The 23,444-nt window shown below is 42.6% G+C and overlaps 1 protein-coding gene across 5 annotated transcripts in view; it reads right to left on the reverse strand.

Annotated features, from left to right (window-relative positions):
* Nucleotides 1-23,444, reverse strand: part of Focad (focadhesin) — a 283,297-nt gene that overhangs the window by 55,070 nt on the left and 204,783 nt on the right. For all 5 annotated transcript variants that reach the window (XM_057783564.1, XM_057783562.1, XM_057783563.1 and 2 more), the window contains 5 exons: nt 19,509-19,601; nt 11,924-12,012; nt 9,196-9,240; nt 4,646-4,754; nt 1,617-1,733 (listed from right to left, as the gene is read on the reverse strand). In XM_057783564.1, the coding sequence (XP_057639547.1) occupies nt 1,617-1,733; nt 4,646-4,754; nt 9,196-9,240; nt 11,924-12,012; nt 19,509-19,601 (453 nt within the window). The remainder of the gene's footprint in view (nt 1-1,616; nt 1,734-4,645; nt 4,755-9,195; nt 9,241-11,923; nt 12,013-19,508; nt 19,602-23,444) is intronic.

The following is a 23,444-nucleotide window of genomic DNA, read 5'->3' on the forward strand; positions in this document are numbered from 1 at the left end:
GCAATTATGGGGAGAGAAATGAATAACAGCCCTAAGAGAATGACAGGGCAGCTGAACGTGAACAGTATCTGCAAGAGTGCCATGTTAGAGCACTCCACCACACACGCTATACGTCTGCAAATGTGTGTCCAGTAGAGAAGAAAGCTTCTTCAGCACCCTCACTATCGTCCAGCTAAGTTTTCAGATGTTTCATAAAGGCGGCGTTGTGACTCACAGTCAAAGCACACTACAATGTGCTTGAATTCTGTCTATTTGCTCGCCGAGCTCTGGTACTTCAAGGACAAAAATCAAGTATGTAGGACATTACACTCCAAGTTAATATAATGCTTCCAAATGACAGAGTTACTCAAAAGGACACAGGAAATAAGGGAAGTGACTTTTGAAATGGGTCTTAAAATGAATAGTGATGCAAAAAGAATGAGAAAAGGTAAGAGGTAATTTTGAACTGGCTAAATAAAGAGGCTGTCTTACTGGTTCATAAGAACCAAGCGGAATGATAGGAAATCTCACAGAGCATCTTGTTCTGGCAAATGTCTGACCCAGCTACTGCATAAGCTTCAAAACAAGTCAAGCAAACCAGCACTAATAGATGACCTCTCTGAACAAAACCTAACTTATGACTTAATTCTATATTACCTACCAAGTTATTTTTAAATCTAGCATTGGACCCTAAGCCCCAGATCAATACATCCCCGGTCTTCCCAAGGGCAAGGGAAGAGGGAACAGGGCATTTACAGAGAAGACTTTTGCAATGCATTGTGGGCTAAATCCATAATCTTAGCAACAGGTCTGGATCTGTGCTACATTTTTCTTCAAACAACTACAATCCTCAGCCACTCAGCTGACTGTCCCGTGATCTCTGTAATTCCCTAAGCAATGGTTACTGATAGAGCAAAACCAAAACAATTCTACACCACAGCAGAAGTAAATTGATTCCACAAGCCCAAAGGGAGAGTCAGACAACAAGATGTGCACTTCCCGTTGCTTCAGTCATTAAGCCGCCATCGTGAAGACAGGAGAGGAGGGGGCAGTCATTTTTCACATGACCAAACAGGATTACTTGGTATTTAAAAAGAATTTTATTGTTTTCAAAATACAATACTTACACTTAAATAATTTCACCTTCCCAATCTTAGGTGAGGCAGAAAAACAGCAAAGGAATTGAACTTTTATTTCACCAGGAAAACAAGAATGGTACCATAAAGCACCAAGTCAATACTCAAAACTGAGAGGTGGCATACAGTCTTTAGTCATCACAGAGGACACCGCTATTCTTATCATTTTATAAATAATGTCAAAAAGACCAAACAAGTTCAGAGAACCATGAATCCCACAACTATAACCCTTGACCCTTAACTACACAGCAGAAAAACCTCAAGAGCTTTCATGCTGCTGGTACCTGGGGCACATCCTAAATCAACCAAACAGTGGAGCCTACCTACACACCAGTCTTTCTTCACAGACACACACACACACACACACACACACACACACACACCTCTAGCCTACAGCTAGAGCTGGAAATTACTACAACATGTCATGGTTTTCGTGTGAACAATGGCTGTCAGGAGAGTTAACCCTTGGTGAGTCTGGTCATTTCTATTTCCTGTACTTACATGATAAAAGCAGGAGAAGAGCTGTCCTCTGGGGCGGTAATGGCTGTCCACGATGACCAGGAGGGTATTAAACACCATGGAAACCCACTCCTTCACTGGAAGGAAATTAGGTTGAACCTGTAGATGAGGAACAACATAGAAAGATGGTAGGAAAACAAGAACCATAAATTTTATTTTGACATCCAGAGTACAGCCATCCTTTTGTTACATAATGAAATGCTATTATCAAAAAGTAAAGTTTATCTGCTTGGACTATATGAAGAGAGTTGACAAATATATGTCTTTACCTGTTCCCCGACAAGAATACATTTATTCAAGATTTATCAGAAGTGGGAAGACAGAGGCTACAACAGAATATACTCAGATTTCCTCTGTCCCATGAACTGTGATAAACAACATATACTAGAAAAAAATCCAAAAAAAAAAAATTGGAAACGTCCCAAATTTATGACTTACCTTTTCACAAAGTAGCCAATTAGCCTGCACCAGTTTGACCAACATCTCTAGCATTTCTGTTTACTATTACATATGGCTGTCTATGACATACCATGTCTATTAGATACACATTTACCTAACTAACAAATTATTTTTAAAAAATCTCCTTTAACTAAAGAGAAAACTTAAAGTCAACCTGTGGCAATGGGGTCAGAAACATTCATCTTAAGATCTTTTGTGACTAGTCATACACATTCAACTTCAATCAGATAATAAGATTTGAATTTTGTATTGAGAAATGGCCAAAGGCAAGGTCAATAAAAATAAAAGCAAAGCCCCACTCTTAACCCGTCATGGCTTCTCAGTATGAAAAGACTCAAAGTAGGGTAAAGAATATGAGAATCTAGAACTTCAATTCTGAGCTACACCCCCGTTATTATGGGACAAATTAACTTCACAACTGGTAGTTCACTATAAATACCCCCCAAGAAAAGGAATCTTAGAATATGTATGATCTTTTAGGGTTATGTATGTGGTTAGTATGTAACCCTTGCTAAGGCATTCCATGGCTCTTTCAATGAAATGAAACATTTCCTTAACTTTTTCATTATTAAAACAAAACCAAGTTAAATATTTGAATGTTAACTAATTATGCTTTTATCATTCATACAATATCCCTGGGCCACACCCACTTCTCTCCACGTAATACATATCTGTAGCCCTTGCCTCACGGTCCTGATTTTCCTGCTCACCGATGACAATGCCACTGGATGTGATATCAGGTTATTTGTGTCTCCAACAACAAATCAGGCAGGACATCGAGTGCTAGTGAAAGCGCACAGTTTGCTAAGAGTGAGAAAGCAGATGAACTGAGCAGGCCTAAGCCAACAGTTGACTCAGGAATCTCAAGTTCACTGAGGGGGTCTTGCTCTTAGGTAGAGGAAGGAGCTCCTCTCCAGAGCAGGGATAGAGTGAAGATCTACACTTAGCCAATCAAAGGGGGATTGCCCCTGACTCAGAGGACAGAGACCCCTCCTTGACCTTGGTCCAGTAGAGGTTTGACTAGACCATGCTTATCTTACCCTTTACCAGGACGTGTCTCACCGGTTACCCACAGGAGAGCTGGTACTAGGTAGTGCCCTACACAAAGCCATAGACACATTTTCCCCCCAAGGAAGGGTTGCCTTGATTCACTGGGATGTTTCTAAACTCATCTACTTCTCTCTCCTCTGTTCTTTAGAGATAAATGATCAGATGAAGCTGTGTTCTTAGCCTACCAATGGCATTTGCACAGGACCCCGTGCCTCTCAATTGTAAATGGTGGCTGCAAGGACAACAAGTGACCTAAGCAGAAAAGGTCTGCTGAGCTATTCCAATAGCTCTTGTGTCAGAGGCTACCTTTCTCCTGCCCAAACCCAGCCTTTAAGTTTTGTCTTCAATTCCAAGGGTTTCCAAATCCAATGTATTTTCAGTTCCTTTTTCAACAGATGAGAGTTTGTTTCCTTGCACCCAGAAAAGCACCATGAAAGGAGAACACAGAGCAGGTGTGAGATGACAGCTCGGATCCCAGTGCTTGTGAGAATGTGACAGGAGAGTGAGGTTGAGGCCAACCTGGGCTATATAGTGAGACCGTATCTTAAAAACCCAAACAAACCAAATGAAGACAAAACAAGAGTACAAACGGCTCATAAAACACTCCTCTAGGACAGAGACAGTGATGTTAGTGATGGCTTCAGTTATCAAGAGGTTAGCATTTACCTGCTGTCGTGAGATTTTGTGTGTGTGTGTGTGTGTGTGTGTGTGTGTGTGTGTGTGTGTCGGCGAATTCATTTAATTTTTGCACTACAATTATCTGGGAAGTACTGTCAATCCGATATCTTAGAGATTGGGAAACAGGCTCTAAAAGTATAGCTCACTATGCAAAGTTTACAGCTAGTAAGTCAAAGTCATGAAATGTAAATATAGGCCTGCGTTATTCCAAAGACTGGGTTCTGTTTTGTTTTGTTTTGTTTTGTTTTGTTTTTAACTACTCAGGCCACATCATATCTGGATAATGATAGCTAACAGATAACAGAACTTTAAACAAGAACAAATCCACAGCCTTTTATTTTGACAGATATGAATTATCTGAAAAAGTACATTGGAAATGAATTTTGGCTAGCCTGCCACATGTTTAATTAAGAAATAAATGCCTTGCAACAATGAATAGGCACTTTATCATTGACATCTACAATTAAAATGCAAAGTACAATATTTTCAGTGTGTAAACACAGCTTATTTATCATTTTCTGACAGCATTGTTCACTTTCGGTAAGCCTGGTTAACCTTCTAAGATTGGTTACCAGTGATGTAATCACAGAAAGATGGCCCTTGTTTCATAAAATTGGCACCTTCAGATGGAAATGACCACTTATCCACACTGGGGAAAGCAGAACAGAAACACAAGTGAATCAGGAAGACAGCAGGGCTAACAAGTAACAGGATTTGAAGATGCGGTCACAGAATTTAACTTTGCAACCCTAGTCCCAGGCTACCTAAGTCAGGACTGAAGAGATGTAACCAAAGCCCACATGCCCTAAATCCCCTCAACTCACCTCCAGGACTCCATCAGAATCTGAGGAAAGGCTGGCTTCGTGCTTGGACACCACAACAGCAAGGCTGCTTAGGGCCAACAGGGCATTTCCTTTGACCACCGGACTCTCCCTGTGTTAGAAAAGATCCCAGGAAAGAAGACACTATCATGGGAAAGCAGACAAGGTGGGAAAGCACAGCCACTGCAGCACAGAGCTGGCTGAAACAAGAAAGAGGGTGCAGCTACGGGACTGCAGAGACGCTCGGTGCTTAGACTACTTGTTGTTCTTGCAGAGGACCTGACTTTATTTCCTAGCATGGCGGTTCACAACCATCAATAATCCAGTTCCAGAAATCTGACATGCTTCCAAACTCCATGGGCCCTAGGCACACATAGGATACACATACATATGCAGGCAAAACACCTTTAATCCCAGCGCTCGGAAAGCAGAGGCAGGTTGATCTCTGTGAGTTCAAGGTCATCATCATCTAGGCTCCAGGACAGGCAGGGATACCTAGTTATCCCTGTCTTGAAAACAAACTAAACTTTAGAAAGCATTGGTCTGTTTATCCCCCAGATACCAATAACGTCTGTGCTGACACTCCTCACCATGATCATTTAGAAATGCTAGCTCTTATTTCTACATTTTCTTCCTAGGAATCTTACTTCATTCTCTGACACAGAATTTCCCAAGCTATATTATTATTATTATTATTATTTTTTTTTTTTTTTTTTGGTTTTCCGAGACAGGGTTTCTCTGTGGCTTTGGAGCCTGTCCTGGAACTAGCTCTTGTAGACCAGGCTGGTCTCGAACTCACAGTCCTTTATTCCCACAAAAAAATGTGGCAGTGTTTGGCCGTCATGACTCCCCTTCTCCCTTATCCCACTAAATCAAAACCAGAAACCTTAGAGTCACTTCGTAATATGACTGACTTGGCTATTCCAGATAAGATGGGGGGGGAGAGTTGTTTTGAGACCACTTGGATTGAGAGTTGTCCTGTTATATAATTCAAATGATAGTTTTCTAATATTAACACTAAACACTCTTATTTTTTTACTTCATAACTTGGCATCATAAAAATTACCAAATTTTCATATATACTTCGCATGCAAAAATGTACACGTATTACACTTCCCAGGCTAATCCTATGGAAGAAAATTCTGAATGAGACAATGATGAGCTGCTGTCTGCAGCAGAACGTCCCCCATCTCAAGATGCTACTCTGGGGTATATAACTGTATCTTCACAATGTCCACAGAGAATGTCCCCAGAGCCCTGGAATGGAGCCGGAGCCTGAGCTCACTGCATACATTCATTCTAGGCAGTACGGGGTAAGAGCAGAAGCGGAGGGTGAGGACGGCCTTCACACCAGTTCTCCAGGCAAGCCTGGTTCCCACCTCCAGATCACTCCACAGAAAGCTGAACCTGAGAACATGTGTTCTTGCATGTTTGCCTCTATTTTATAGGAATCAAGTCTTTTCATTTACTTAATCCTTTCTGCCTCTCTCCCTCCCACCTTGAGCAGAAGCAGTTCAGCTCAGCCCTGCAACTTGCTCATTTTGTTGACCACCCTTCAGTTCAGTCTTCTGTGAGGTCTGCCTTGAGTCAGTAAGGAAGGCATCAACATTCATACTGGGGAACGGGGATGAAAACATTGGAAGGACTCCTGGAGCTCTGAACAAATGGCTCCTACTGAGGTTGGGGAAATGTTAATCCCTGAGGATGGATCATGGGGGAGAAGGGGGAAAAGGAGAGGGAGGGAAGATGAAGTTGTTTAAAATTCTCAGTCATCTGAAAATTAAATCTTTAGTCTTCTCACTACACAGAAAACAGTTAATTTTGGCTACCCAGAATTGCATATCAAATCTCATTAAACATGCATCTTACATAAAAAGTTATAATACTCAAGTTAAAAGGAGAATTTAGCCTATGTCTTTTTAAAGATTGATTCTGATTTTTAAACTTGTGTGTAGGTATGCATGTCCATGGGAGTGTATGATATGTGTGTGTTGATACCATCATGCCAGTGGAGACCACAGGAGGAAATCAGATCCCCCGGGGCAGGCTATGCAGGAGTGAATGCTGACGTGTGTGCTGAGATGCAAACCTGTGTCCTCTACAACAGCAGTGCGTGTTCTGAGCCACTGTGCAATCTCTCTAGCCATGCCTGCTGCAGTATAAACCGGGATTCCACATCACTCTATTTCACTCATCTTGACACACCTGAGTGTGTACAGACTGTGGAAAATGAAGGAAAATATATTTCAGGCCACAGTAATGAGATCGTTGGATGTAGGCTGAATTTTATCTAGACATTAATTTCCAGCTAGAACATAATTGCTCCAGTCTACACAAAGCATCCATGAGTCAGGTTCCCAGCTGGAGAAGGCACCAGGCCTGGAGACCTGCGACACAGCCACAACATCGGCTCGTGGATTACAGTACACACTACATACTTAGCAAACATCAAGGAAGAGCTGGCTGGTGAAGTCTGCGACCAGAGCGGCACAAACTCGCTGCCTTGTTACTCGAATAACTATCCCCTACCAGTCGAACAGCTGTGACTGATTTGCATAATAACATGTCAGCATCAGTACAGTCTTTATCTAAGCAACACCACTGACATTTTAATTAAATTGTCCTTTGGAACAAACTGATGTCATTAACCTAATTAAAAAGCACAAGGAAGGATGAGCTTCAGTGGTGCTTTCCAAGGGACAGAGTATTGCATTACATATCAGCAAAGTGACCCAATCATTTGGGGATTTTCGTCTTTGAGTTCAAACCCATTTAATTAATAATAATGAAAACAAATTGCCATCAGTCATCCGTCTTATCCATGTTCTGGTTCTGCCTTATCATAACCCTGATTCTCAGAAATACTCTCTCAAACGAACAAGTCAGTAACTGTGACTGGAGGTTACTTTCTGCACTTACCAGAACGAAACAAGCCCTGGCCGCGGGCAGCCACTGCCAAAGGGTAGGAGAGAGGGCTCTGCCTGGGTGAAGGAGATGTGGAGAGAAAGTGGCCGCCATTTTCTCCTATTCCATCTCTGTCATTCAGCCTCTGGACCTTAAACAATGTCCTGTTCACTTCCCGCCACAGTTAGCACTATCTCAACTGCTTTATAAGATAAAAATCTACACAAGTACACTGTGAAGCTTTTGATAAAAAGGTAGTAATCCCATAAGAATATGGATTGTTTCATTGTGTGCCCTGAGAATGTGAATACATTGGCTGGGCACCAGTAGCAATGTGCTGTTTCAGAAACCTATAGAGAGGTCATGCGGAAATAAGATTCAAGAACAGAGGTATAAAGGTGACTTCAGAGGCAAAACTATAGTTTGTCTGAACATAAATCTGCTTCTTTCTTTATCGTCCAAGCTTTCTGCTCCAAATGCCCTCTTTCTAAGAGGATGTAAGAACAGCACTGCACAGTAACATAAACCACAAGAGGAAAGAATTCAAGGTTACCCACCCTCACCTGTGCGACAAAGCAGATGCATCCCTAAAATATCCTTTCTGCACCGGGTTTCCACATGCCCATCCCAGCAGTGTGGACAGGAGACCACCAGTTCTCTTTTCCTTTATTCAGTGGGGGGCACAGGGGTGAGTACTGAGCACAGGCTGAGATCCACTTTGCGATTATGTAGCTGTTACTGTGTTCCCATCATGCCTAGTCTTTATAGCTACATTCTGTCCCAGGATATGACATGGGCTTCAGTGCACATGAAATCTCAGGGCAGGAGAGTGCCTATGTCATTGGAGACTAAGAAAGCAAGGCAACACACACAGCAGCAGAGGGTGATGGTGGAAGGGAGATATGAATGCAACTGGCTTGTGTCTCTGCTGCCAGGAACAATTAGTCAGCTTGTTAGTGGAGAGGCCTGAAGTGATGGCTCCTGCAAGTTCATTAGGGGGTAATTTCCTTAGTGAGCTTTGGCGTAGGGTAAATAAAAAGCCTCACGGCAGTAACACTCAACTAATTTTTGTTCAGACCACCGCCAGGATATGACTGACATTGCCTTTCATGGAGTCTTTGTATTAGTGCTGTATATATAAAACTCATTTTTAAAGTGTGTCATAGAGCTGACGAGGGTTCTCCAAGACCAGATGAACTGCTAATTAGAATCAGATTTTAGACACACTGGACCCCATAGCAAGCAGGAAGTGTAAGAGGGTCCCACTTCACTTGCTGCATTCCAACATAGATTCCATAATATATTTGTATACTTAATGCAACTTCCATTCTCCAGAATTCATTTTTCCTCCTTGAACTAAGTTATAATCCTTTACATTTAAGTCAAACCACATGGCATTCGTTACATGTTCAGGTTGAATATCTTCTATTAAAAAGATATGCATTTGCATCCATCCCTCTGTGTACAAAAAGGCATGAGGTGGGAATTAATATAGTTGACAGGAGTTAACAGTGGTTTTCTATAAAAAAGTAACAAAAAAAATTACTTTACAGTTCTTAATGTTATAAAGTGCCCTAAAAGGAGAAAGTGTATGTACCTGTCCAGGAGTGAAAGGTTTATTGGTATTTGGGGTAGAAGAAATGACTTACTTTGCAGCTGTCTTGGTGATCTCATCAGTCAGCATGTCTCTGACCCTGCAATAAAGATGGAAAACAGACATGAGCTTATATGACACCAACGACTGCACCTACTACCTTATTTGTCAATTTCTAAGAATTTCCAGAAGGCCAGTCACATGGCTCAGCAGGCAAAGGTACCCGAGGACCTAACTTTTATCACTGGAAACCACGTGGTACAAGGAAAAAAGACCAAATCATCATAGGACATGCAGGTCTATATGCTCTGACACACAAATAAATAATGAATGTCAGAAATGAATTTTAAAACTTTCAGCAATGCCTCCGGGTTTTAAAAGTACAAGTGTAGAACTGGCCTTGGAAAAGGACGATAGTAAGAGCTTTATTCCCTTCTTTGTAGGATCACTTAGTGAGTATGGGTAAGGAGAAAATGTAACCAAGCAGGCCAGACAGGCGGTGTTGTCAGTTCCAGCCCCGTGGAGTGGTGGGGGCATAGCTGTCCTTCGCTTTACTCTTCCATGGACTGAGTGTTGCCTTCTCCTAAACCTATGCTGAGTTCACCCAAATATGAAGGTAGAGCCTTTACAGATAGACTCGGTGCTCTCATGGGAACAGGGATGAGGAAGCTTGCTTTCTTTCCATTTCCCCCATGTAAGGATACACAGGATGGGAGGAAACACATACTGGTTCCCAGATTCCAGAGCTGGGAAAAATCTTCTATTGTTGAAGCCACCCAGTCTACTGTATCTCTGTAATGGTAGCCCCAAAGGATATTGTTCTCTCCTTTTTGCATGAGAGCTCACCACAATATCAATTTACTGTATCCAAACTGTATATACAGAAATCACTATATGCATATATAAAATACAGCTTCAAATACCAATGCCAAAAGAAGATAATTATACCTATGGGCTGGAAGGTATGCTCAGTGTAAATATTTACAGACTAAAACATCTTTTCCAACATAGGATCTCTGAGGTAGAGTAGAAGGCATTGTGTGGGATTTACATTGTTTTTAAATTTTTGAAGATTTATTTTTATTGGTGTGTATGCGTGTGGTGTTGTGTGTGCACACACCCCATGTGTATGGGTGTCCACAGAGGGCAGAAGATGGTATTAGATTTCTGGAAGTGAAATTTCAAGTGGTTGGGAGCCACCTTATGTGAATGCTGGGAGCTAAACTCGGGTCCTTCGTAAGAACAGAAAGTACTCTTAACTGTGGAACCATTTCTCCAGCCCCTCAACATTTTTTATGAATATAAAACTTAGTATTCAGAACTTCTTGTGCCTGACATAATAAACTCTTAGTAAGTTGAGTCAGCTTTCCTGAGAACAGGTCATCCTGCAGAACCAACGGCAATGGCTCTAAAAGACCACAAGCATAATTTTAAAGGTAATTCGATGGCGAATTTCCCGACAGACTGCCCACACTTCCTGCGGTCTTTTACTTCTCAGCCTGTGGCAGTGACTACTGAGGAGCTGTCTATTAACAGGCACGCGTGGTCCCCTGAGCTCCTCCTGGCCCGCCTCTCTCCGCTGCATCACCAGTTTCTCCTTCCTGTATCATTGCCCTTAGCAAGTGAAGATGCTGTAGTATCTACGCTCCCAGGGAAGAAAGGCCCTCCAACTGCTACTGACACTACGGCCACTCTTTCACATCAGACCCTTTCAGAATAGAATTAACTGGGTCTGCTTCAAGTCCATCCCTAGTCTGGCTTTTATCCCACAATTCCACCCAAACAATTTCCTTCGCGGTCACAGAAGACTTCCAAGAGGCTAGACTGAACCCTCAGTTCTCAATCTCCATCTTCAATATTTGACACAATGCTGGTCCCCTTCTTGGACCACTCTCTGTCCCTGGCTCTAGAGAAACAACACTCTCTTGCTTCTCCCCTATTATTGGTTGCGAGTTTTCTTCTCAAACTACATAACAATTGATGCTCTTAGTGTGTTAGTGTTTATAAATTCTAGGTAATACAGTAAGGACACCCCAGAGAACATCTGCTGAGAAATTGAAGGTCTAAGATAGGAAGATCATCACAATCATGAAGATGTCTTCATGTAGAAAGGAGAAGAGGAAGAATTCCAGACTACATATGAGGGGGAATGGCATTGCTTTGACTGGGGAAATAGAATTTTTACTCAAAAGGACTAAAACAATCAGTTAAAGAAACAACGCTGAGGGGACCAAACTATTCCCACACTGCACTAGAAAAAAAAATAGAGACATATTAGTACAGTTAGCCCTCTGTACCTGTGAGTTCCAAGTCTATAAATATAATCAAACACAGATTACAAATATTTGGGCGACATTATATCTGTACTGTACTTGTGTAGGCTCTTGCCACTTTCCTGGAACATTAATAGTTCACAAGGATAGTCCCAGAATTAACATTGTATAAGTTAGCAAAGTAATCCAGAGGTGATTTATATGTAGGAGGATGTGCATAGATTACACATAAGCACTATGCTGTGTATGAGACATGACCTTCAGGAGGTTTTGCTCTCTGCAGGGGATACTGGTAACAATCCTTCACAGACCCCGAGGGATGGGAATGCAAGCACACATGCATACAAACGTATCTAGGGAGTAGGTGAATAAACCTATCGGGTCTTTCGAGTTCCCTCTGGCTCACACGAAAGGTAATGCAGTCAGCATGGAAGCATTTAAGGCATTTACTGTTCCCTTCATTGCTCATGTCCTGTGACAACAGTGTGCAGCCGAATGTCACCCGCTTACCAGAGCCAGGCTGTGCTTCGCTTGTACTGCACCTCCTCGGGTCCTTCTTTCCCATGCTGCAACTGCAGTTCCAGCTCCGCTATCCTGCCCTGCAAACCACACAAGAGGGATCAGCATGCAGAGTTGCTGGCTAAAATTCCCTTGGAAACGGGCCACAAGTGGTCCTGATGGCATAGTAGATCTTGAAAGTCAGTGAGTCACTTACAATCCTGCTCAGCGAATTCCTGCATTCGCTGGGGAGAGGCCTAAAGAGGCTTCAGGCTCAGCTAGTTCAGGCTTCACTTCAGGAGGCCTTTCAAAGCAGATCTGATTTCCACAGTCCCGATTTAAAAGTCCCCGACATGGCAATGGCAGCTGATAATTTTAGATATGCAAAGACTGAGGTCTGAACACCACTGTCACAATAGCGCAGCAGGAGATTAGGTGAGAATGCAAAACTTAAGATGCAGGCATTATGTAAAAAATGGTAATAACTACTATTCATTAATACTTGTTGAATGAACTTATAAAAACATATACCAAACTTCTCAACTTCGGCCATGTAACAAAAATATAGTTAATATTGTTCCTTTAAGACCAACACCTTCCAATTATTAAACCTTTTAGTTTTTACTGTATTACCGCAATCAAGTATTTCACCTTTATTCCATTATCAATGATATTATCTAATGTAATTAAAACAGTAGTTTACTGATGAATTCTAACTTGGACAGGAGCTCAGATTTTATTAAGCATATAGAGCAATGCTTAGCTATTTCTAGAAGGTTTGGGGGCTGGAGAGATAGTGTGGAGTTGAAAAGCACTGATTGCTCTTCTAGAGGACCCAAATTTGATTCCCAGCACCCACATAGCATCTCATAACCATCTGCAATCCAGTTCCAATGGGATCTTGTGCCATCTTCAGGCCTATGTGGGTACTGCATGTAAGTGGAACAAAATATGCAGGCAAAACACATAAAATAATAAAACAGAACTTTTAATTAAAAAATAATAAAGTCATTTATTCTGGTTATTTCATATCATTATGAATATCTTCAGTAGAGCATCATCATTCTTGAGATACCCACCATGGTTTAATTTGATTTCATTGTTTACTAATGAGGCTGCGTATCCATTCAAAGGTCTACTAACTCTGGATTCCTGTTCTGTCCAACTTTTTTTAAATTAAAAATTATATTCACGTGTTTGTGTGTAAATATACGTTATGTGTGTGCAGGTGCCCATCAAGGCTAGATGAGGGCATTATATTTTCCAGAGCTACAATGAATAGCCAATTAGACTACTTAGTGTCTGTTGTGCTCTGAATGATAATGCCTCCCCCAATAGCCAATCGGAACACTCCCTGGCAAAAGGGTCTGGGAACAGCCAATCAGCCACCTGACATGGTTGCTAGAAATCAAACACTGTGACATACGTGTGTGTGTGTGCACGCTCACATTTTGATGAGATACACCCCCACTCCCATCTATTATCCCTGCTCTTACTGAACCCCTGCTTTCTCCCCACAAGTTTCTCACCTACTTCCATGCCTCCCATAGCGTGGGTGGGATATGGGTAACTAAGCAGTGGCTACATCATTGGTCTACACCATTGGTTGTCGCCTTCTCATTGACTACTTAGTGTCCATGGGGCTTTGAATGACAATGCCCCCAACAGGCTCATATATTTGAATGCTTGGTTCCCAGTCGGTGGAACTGTTTGGGAAGGACTGAAAAGTATGTCCTTATGGGAGGAGGTGTGTTACTGAGGGAGGGCTCTGACGTTTTAAAATTTTTCTTTGATAACTTACCTTGGTCATGGTGTTTAGCAAAAGAAAAGTAACTAAAGACAGGGCCCTAAGGTATTCTCTCACAATAAAGTGTCAGAGACTGCCAAACTAAAAGATATTGCTGATGTTTAACCTTTATACTGGTCTCCTAGAAAGGCAGGAGGTGTAAAATCATTTTCATTTGGTTAAGGCAGAAAAACTGGGAAAGAACAAGCTGAAATAATCACCTGAACTGAGGTTTTTAGGTCATGCATAGATTCCAATTAGTAATCCATCCATCCCTCTTACTATCAGTAGACAATACAAAGAAGGGCTTGAGGATGCAAAAAACAATTCTACCCAATTTAGCCTATGTTTAAAAGAAGCAACAGAGGTCAGGTATCTAGCTCAGTGACAGAGCACACATTTAACACATGCATGGCCCTGGGTCCAATCTCCTGCACCAAAATATACACATAAGAAAAAATCCAAGTGCTCAGAAGTTAACTTATTACAGATCTTAGTTCACAATTACAGCATTAATTTCAGACTGTTTAATAGGTAGCTAACCAACTAAGGAAGCATGTCCACATCAACCAGCCTTCATAACTCTCTCCTGTGTGACATCACATGCTCTCAAAGAGACTTTTTCACAAAACTGGAGGCCTGAACTTCCACAGCATCCAAAAAGAGCAATAATATAAAGGAAAGAATAGAAAGTTCCTTGCCAGGCCGGGTGTTGGTGGCACACGCCTTTAATCCCAGCACTTGGGAGGCAAAGGCAGGCGGATCTCTGTGAGTTCGAGGCCAGCCTGGTCTACAAAGGGAGTTCCAGGACAGGCTCCAAAGCTACGGAGAAACCCTGTCTTGAAAAAACCAAAAAAATAAAAAATAAATTAAAAAAAAAAAAGAAAGTTCCTTGCCAATCAGGTTGGTGAAGACCCAGTTAGAACACTCCCTAGCGAAACAGTATGAGAACATCTGATCAATCTGTCTCTGTATTTTCTCCCTGGCTGGGAAGAAATCCACTTACTTCCAGCATGTCGGAAAAACTGACATGCAATTTGAATCCCAAGTTCCTCTGGAAAACATTCAGGTAAGTCAGGAGATGACTAAGTAGAAGGCACTAACAGTATTCAGGTCTCAAACTACCCATGCCCTATCACTACCCATGTCTAGGAACTAGTGTAGGACGTACCCCTTTCAGCCTGTCATCTAAGGTTAACCAAGGAAAAGGCTCCTCTAACTGATGGACTTTAATGCTACCAAACCTGCCCAGGAACAGACAGAAGTATGCATAGCTGCTGTAACTAACAGAAAACACCTCCAGGACACAGATTCTTGTAATGGGCGAGGATCTCAACGCTGCTCCAGTTCACCTAGGATGCTGTAAGTTCCAAATACAGTCAAACTCAGTGGCCAAGCCCATCAGTGCCTCTCAGGCAGCGGCGACAAACCCACAGCACACTGCTGAATTCTCCACACCAGCCTTTCAGGCTCACGTTTTCACCGACTATCAAGGCAACAGGAGTGTAGAGGTCTTAAGTGAAAGCAGACAAATGCACACATCACTACGCCAGCAGAAGAGAATACTTGACCTACATTATTAAAAATAAAAAAACTTCTCACAAATAGATTCGCCCTTTATTAGACTGGTACAAGAAGGCTGGCTCAGCAGGTAGGACACTTCCTCCCATCCTGATGACCTGAATTCAGTCCCTAGACCCGCACCTACAAACTGTCCTCTTATTTCCACATGTGGACCATGGCATGCCTACACCCACGTACGCACATACGCACACTAAATTAATAAATGTAATGAGGAAATAAAGTGTTAGACCAACCTGTGTTACTTACTACTATAACTGATGATGGTGCTAGGCAAACATGTGAGGCTCTAGAATCAGAAGATTCCCGAATTAAATTCTATTTCTCTCATTTACCAACTGTTGGCTTTCCTTTCCTAGCTGACCCTGCTTGTCCACCGATAATGCCATTATACATGGGTCTGATAACATATACTTCATGGGGTTTCTGTAAAGATTAACTGAAATGGTGTATGTTAAACGTTAGCTACATACTAGTTATTCCATCAATCACAGCAGTTATGGAGAAAACAGAAACTTTTGTAAAGTGTGAAAAATATCACAATCCTGTTCAACTTAGTCCTTCTTCCCTTTAAAGCAGTGGTTCTCAAACTCCTAACGCTGCAACCCTTTAACACAGTTCCTCATGCTGTGGTGACCCCACCATAACATTGTTTTCATTGCTACTCCACAGCTGGAATCTTGCTACTGTTATGAATCATAAAGTAAATAGTTTTGGAGACAGAAGTTTGCCAAAGGGGCCGTGACCCACAGGTTGGGAACTACTGCCTTAAAGCAATATAAATTCTCAGCTGACTGTAGCAGCTGCTCATTTCCTTCTGTCCAGGTGTCTGCAGAATTTTGTCCCTTCTGTAGTTAAGCATGGAGAACGCTACAGTGAAAACGCTAAGGTGTCTGTAGCTTCCTTGACTGGACGGGGCTTGGCTGGCAGGAAGGGCCTTCATTTCCTTCTGTAACCCACAAGCTCAGCACTGTGCCTGGCCAGGAAAAACTGCAAAGTGACTGAGGGAAACATGAAGATGAAGTCCGTGTCCTGCCTTGGAATCTCTCCTCATGAATAGAAACTGTCTGGTGGTATATGATGAGGACACAGACTGAAGCTCATTCCTTTACCCAGGAACTATTCAAAATATAAGGAGCACCCAGACTTGGGAGATGAAACACTGGGTAAATAACAGGGAGCCAGGGACCTGAAGTCCTGGGTTGAGGCTGCTGTTTTGTTCTGCAGATTACAGTGAGGACACTAAAACAATGGTGTTTAAAATGGCTGCAGACTAAGCACCTTAGAAGGACCTGGTGTTGAGGATGCAGGGACCCTGGGCCCCTCCTCAGTTCTAAAGAATCAATTCTAGGTTAAATACTTGCTCTGCTGCACCAAGGTTTGAGATGAGAATTTGAGATGGGAACACAAAAGTCCAGAAACTCAGTCATTTCCCTTCCGGCCCATCCTCTGGCTCTCACTCTGTGCCCTTACAGAGCAGACATACCTATGACACGATGATTCCTTAAACTCCGTAAAAGTCTTAGTAATCTCAGCTCCCTCCCCTAGCACACGCCATTCTTAACAATGACTTTCCAGCCACAAAATAGAATTCAACCTTGCCCATTTGAATAGTTCTCAGCTGATAAGAACTATATTTGACATTTAAAAACTACAATAACATTTGTAATCCTGGATTGAAAGTTGGCCAACTGAGTGTGTTTTATGTATCAGGGGAGCAACTGTTGTTTCAGACACAGATGGCAGACAACAGCAAAGGAAGTCCTGAAGGAATAAAGACAACTGCAGGTACCAGACAATAGTCTGTCCTGCCTATGGGGTGTGCTAAGGTGAGGGTGGCCTAGAGACTGAGGGAGTCCCCAACCCATGCCAGGAGAGAATGCCCACCACTGACATTGCCTGGAGCACCAAGACCCACAGGCTGGATGGTCAAGAGACCTAGGACAGAACCAAACACGGCTGGAGGCAAAAATAAAATTATAAAAAAAAGTCAGTGCAATGATCCCTAACAATATTCTGCTACACTCATAGATTGGTGGCTAGCCAACTGTCATCAGAGAGGAATGGAAACAGATGCAGACTCAGCCAAACATTAGGAGGAGCTCGAGGAATCCTCACAGAGACTGCACTGACAGCCAGGGAACCTGCGTGGACTGACCTAGGCCATCTGCACGTATGTTACAGTCCTGTAGCTGGGTCCTCTGTGGGACTGCTAACAGTGGGAGGAGGGCTGTCTCCCACTCTTCTGCTGGCTTTTGGGAGCCTATTCCTCATACTGGGTCTCCTTGCCCAGCCTTAATACATGGGGAGATGACTAGTCTTACTGCAACTTGACTTGCCATGTTTTGCCGATATCCATGGAAGGCCAGCCCTTTCTAGAACAGAAACAGAGGAGTAGGTTGGGGGTGGGGACAAGGCAGGTACTGGAAGAAAAGAAAGGAGGGAAAACTGCAGTCGGGATACAAGATTAATTAATTAATTATTAATTAAAAATCAATATGATAAGAGCTTCAAAAAAAAAAAAAGAAAAACAGGGCTACCAATGTGAAAGGAGAGGAGCCTATAATCCAGTGAGGGATAGGAGTTAAGTACACCAAGTACCTTCCCCCAACTAATCTAAAGAACAAGTTAAAATGAGGTGAGCATACGGGGAATGTATAAAAGCTAGGACATCAGGGATATATGCCGATGTTCGGAAAACAAAAATCGGGAAAAGTTGAAACATAAATGTCTGGGAGAAGGGTCGAGAGATGAGGCAAAAGATCCAGGCAGGTTCAGCATAGACAAGAGGTGGAGCTCAGTGTGGGGGGCACTCAAGTCCAGATACTCTGGGACAGTCAAGCTGGATACTCAGAAGGCCAAAAGACAGAAGAGAGTAGAGCTGAGAAGGGAGGTGTGGGTGGGACACACAAACGTGGGAATATTCACATGCGGATTTAAGGGTGACTATACACATGAGCCTCACTTTTCTTTTACTTAACACAGTATTTGTATTAATTTTTGAGACACCCATACTATATATTTGGAACATGTTCACTCGCAGCTCCTCCCCCTTACTCTTCCAGTTCTACCCCTCACCACTTCCTCCCCTTTCTTATCTTAGCTCTTGCTGATATACTCATGAGAGAGGGGCCATCCACTGGAGCCTGGTCAACATAAAACTGACTCTCCTTCCCCCACATGCCATCGACTATCAACAGCTTCCCTGCTAGGAGTGCAGGACCATGAGCTCCCTCCTCTCCACGTGGGAATGCCGCCTGGCGTACAGACAACCCCAGCTGCTGTCCGCTCGTGTGTGACAGAGAGTGCTGTCGGCCCTCTGTTTTCACTCGGCTCCTTCAAGTCTCTGACTCTCAGAATCTTCCCACCCTCTCTTCCTTGAAGGGTATGTGTGCAAGAGACAGAAGTCTCAAGCCTTCTTTGTTGTTGTTGTTTTGTTTTGTTTTGTTATTTCAAGACAGGTTTCTCTGTGAAACAGTCCTGGCTGTCCTGAAACTCACTCTGTAGACCAGGATGGCCGTGAACTCACAGAGATCCGCCTGCCTCTGCCTCATGAATGCTGGGATTAAAGGCCTGTGCTATTACTGCCCTGTGACTTACACTTCTTATGAACAAAAGGAACCATGGCATTTTTGCTAGTGCTAGTGCTATTATCCCAAGTGTTTCTATACTTTTTCAACACGACCCTCTGGGCAGAACAATTTCCACCTTCGGAAGGTCAGCTGTGCCATTTGCAAAACATCATCTAACTGGGCTTGCTGAACAATGGCGTTCCTCAATAGGAGAAGGGGGAAGGTCACAGAACCCACACCTGAGTATTCAACTACTCCTTCCAACCAGGTATGAGTAATACTGCCTTAATGGCACAGGCTCTTGGGGTGTCAGGGAGAGGCTAAAGGATAAAAGCCAGAGAAGCTTAGGGAAAGGAGGCTTCATCCATTCAACTACGAGGAAACTATCATTCATGCTAGGGAAAAGTTTTCTGGGGAGGATGCTTTGGAATCACCCCATTCTTGTCAGTAAGCCACACCCAAGCTTTGTAAATAGCCCAATGAACTCATTTGTTTCCTAGGGGGCCTTAGTGCAGTTAAACCTTGGTTTTTCACTGGGACCTTAGAAGCGCGCAGTGGCAGATGCTGTGTAGTCAACCCCAGAGTATATACACATTGTTATAAAATCAGTGGTGAGGAGGAAATGCTGTCCCACAAAGTACACCCCTTGTGTCCTGACCTGTAAAACAGCATGGTATGCGCGAGTCATATATGCAAGCCAGGCCTGTGGAAGAAAGAGCGCACGGTGCCATTCTGACGGCTGGACATGGACCTGTGGGAAAGATGGACAGAAACACGTTAGACTATACAGAATTCAGAATGAAATGAGCACACCAGTTCTTCTTTCCTTTGTATAAGTGGTTTGTTCTCTAAAGCAAATCGAGTTAGCTCAGGACTGAAACCACGACCAATATCTTTTCAATATTCCCAGTTGAACAGAATTTGGAATCTTGTAGAGACAAAATAAAGGAAGCCTGGAATTTTCTAAATTAAAGCAAATGAAACCCTGCAATAATAACAAGTTAAGATGTATTTGTAATACAAATCCTTCTCTGAAAAGCAGGGGGAAAGGCTATAAAACCTCTTGCCAAAGACAGGGAGCAGAGTACTATCTAACAAACCCCCTAGTAATATTAAATAAAAATAAATATTACTCATATCTTGGACTTCAAATCTGACCACTTCTGAATAAACATAAACTTCCAACAGAAACCACACTGTGTAGAAACCATGGTGGAAAAAGCATGCAGATGAGACGGTACACATTGTGTGCAGCGCTGGACAGCTGCCCTCTCATGGTTTGTGGGTATACAAGAGAAAAACGGTATGTGTCAACAGTGCGATCTCCTGAGCAGAGCCCAGACGAAGCATGTGGCTTGGACAGTCGTTTCTGTTTCTCCCTATTAGTGCACAGCATTGCAACACATCTTCCCAGAGTCTGTGCCTGTTCAAGATGCCTCAAGAGAAACAGCTACAGTGTGTCATAGCTCATGCATCCCTAAACACATCAATCACACTTTCACCCATGTTTCCAAACTCTTACCCACCTCCCTACAGATGAGAAAGAGAGAGGTTTGTATATAATTATGACAGAATTACAGTAACTGGTGCTTCGGAACAGTTCCCAGTATCCTGAGAGTATTTTCAAGTGCCTTTCGACAGGAGAGATAGCACAGCTGAGTACAGTCAGTTGTCATGGCCTCTGGGTATGCTGCATTCCCATCCTAGTGAGAGCCTACTATGCAAAGTTCTGTGGATGACGAGGACTATCAAGCACTCCACAAGAACCTTACTGCACGCAGGAGAGCCAGAAGTGGGCATAAACAGACTGCACAGAGGGACTGTGAAGACTCCATGGGACATGTTCCCACATCCATGGGAACAATGGGATGAATTCTGACTTTTGGAACAATGGGATGAATTCTGACTTTTACCTATCACTTCTAGTGTCACTGCTGGTTTTCAAACGTTAGATATTTATAAAGACGTTTTTCTGACTGAGTATTTATGCTGCAAAGCTCTATAGTGTTTTGTCAGTGTGTTAACCAAACAAGGAAAGAGCCCTCCAGCCCCTGTTTGTTCTTAGACTACCCAGAAAGCAAACAATATCCTAGGCCACATATCCAGCCGGGAAGGAGGCCCTCAGTTTTCATCCTTGTTCTCTGTTTCCAAATGCTTTTAATTTTTTCCTAAGAATTATATTCTCTAGTCATAATGTATATTATCATTAGCCCCTATTTTTATACCCAGAATTAATAGAAACAACATTCAAATAATGTAACCTGAAATGTCTTACTTAAAAAATACAAAATATTTTCAAATTCTCCCGCCACATAATCCATGGGTATCATTGTACTAAGAGCTCGTGTCGGCCCCAGCGCACTGACACAGAAAGAACACCGAATCCTTTGCAAAGGCGTAGTCTCAATTTCTTCTTAGTACTGAGTTTGAAATGGGAACGGATTCTAGGAAAAATACAAATGTAAAAGAACAAATGGAATGGTGAGCTTAAAAAAAGAAAGCCATTCATGGCAAGAAACCCCTCGGAACGAGGCTATCAGCAGAAGACCCAACTAATCCTGTGACTCAGGCCACACCGAGAGTATCAGTATCAGAGCTCACTGGCCTAGATTCCAACCTGATGCTCCATGTTTTACGGAATTATAGCTCCATCTTACTGTGCCCTGGGATTAGCCCTGGAACAAGTAGACATCTTTAAAAGCACTCTTGAGTGTTCTCTCAGTAAAGAGACTTCGGGAAACAGTATGCTGATAACCAGGCCCTTTTCATTTGTGTCTCAGGCCAAAAGGCTTTCCATAACCTTTAGAAAGCTATTTCAATCCAATATGTAATTATTGAATTGCCTATTTTTGAGGTTGAAGTTGCTAGCCTGAAAAATAAACTCAATCGGCATTTGTGAAGTATGAAAATTATGTTTAATTTGCTAGACCTGTGAGAAATCTTCAGAAAACCTAGTCAACAAAACAGCAAATAATCATGAAGTTGCAAACCTAGTTACCCAGCAGTTATGAATGCAGGGTAAGTAACCATTGTTTCACTGAGTTTTCCTATAACTAGCCATACATACTCTTACAGTGACAACTATGTGAGAGACTGCCCGGGCACACAGGTCCTCTGTCTTCAGAGTCAGAGGAAAGTCTCCACATGTATAAAGCGGTAAGTATGATGAAACATCATTTATACAACTGAAAAAGGAGTCAGACAAACATGCAAAGAGAAGAAGCAAGCTAAAGAAATAAGAGTGAGGGCTGGAGCATGCTCCAAGGCTAGCAGAGTGCTCATGGTAGATCTCACTGGGAGGGTCAAGTCTGAGTGAAAATTTCCCGATTGTGAGGATATGCATGCTAAAGGGAATGCAGAAAGGTTCAGCTATTGGGAAAGTTTGATAGTTCCTCAGAATACTAAACATAGCAATATCATATGACTACACAGTTCTACTTCTAGATAGAGTCCACAATTAATTCAAACAAGAATTTGTAAATAAAAGTCCATACCAGGATGTTCACAATAGCAAAACAATAAAATGAAGTGAAATAAAATAAACTAATATCCATCCATGGATCAATAAGCCATATTAGCCAAATAAAGTCCTATTGCGTGCTGAAAGGATAATCTGTAGATAAACCCTGAACACATACCAAGCCAAGAGGAGGCAGACACAAAAGATCACATTATAGGATTCTGGTTATGCAATAACCAGAATGGGCAAACCAGCGAAGACAGAAAGCAGATCAGTGGTTGCTGGCAGTAGAGAGTAAGACAGAGAGAGAAGACAGGAAAAGTGGGAAGGGACTGTTTAATGGGAACACGACTGTTTAATGGGAACACGACTCATTAGAAAGTATTTAAAATATTCTTGAGCAACAGAAAGGGAAGGGTGGTACAACGCTGTTGCCTGTTAAGAGGCAGTGAATTTTAAACTGTAGCATGGCTAACACACGCTCTGGGTGTCATTTCAGTACAAAGCAAACCAACAACAACAAAACCAGAAAACATCCCAAAGGCCATATACAGGCACAGGGCTGACCTGTGTGAGAAAGCCATAAGACCAGAATAGCTAGAGTGGATGAGCTGAGAACAAGGAACACACAAAGGAAAGCCCTGGTGGACCACAAGGGGACCCGGGAGTCCAGACTCCTCTAGGTCTCTTTTTCACAACATGTTTTCATTCCTAGTTAAAGCGGAGCCATTTCCACTCTCCAGTGTTGAGAGGAACCAGGAGGTCTCATTACTGCTGACTACCGAGCTGAAAACAGACAGACAGAGCTCAGAGCAGGACAGTCTTGCGGAGGTTTCCACAGTCATCCCGTAAGAGAAAACAAACTCTGAGAGCACTGTGCCCCGACGCTGTAGAGTAATGGCTCCCACTCAGCTACGCCACTTGTCACCCCACTTCTGATACCATGTTAAACATCTGAGTCAGAAAATCAAGATGACTTGCCTAGACACAGAGAGGGAAATTGCTGGGACTTGGAGTCAGCTCTTGGTTACTGTAGTTGGTCCCTTGTGCACTGTAAGCTCTAATTTTAATTAGACGGAGACAGAAAAGGAAACAATAGTTAGGTGAAGGCGACAGATTTGTGTATGAAGAGTA

The sequence above is a fragment of the Chionomys nivalis genome, chromosome 11, assembly GCF_950005125.1.
Source record: "Chionomys nivalis chromosome 11, mChiNiv1.1, whole genome shotgun sequence".
NCBI lineage: Eukaryota > Metazoa > Chordata > Mammalia > Rodentia > Cricetidae > Chionomys > Chionomys nivalis.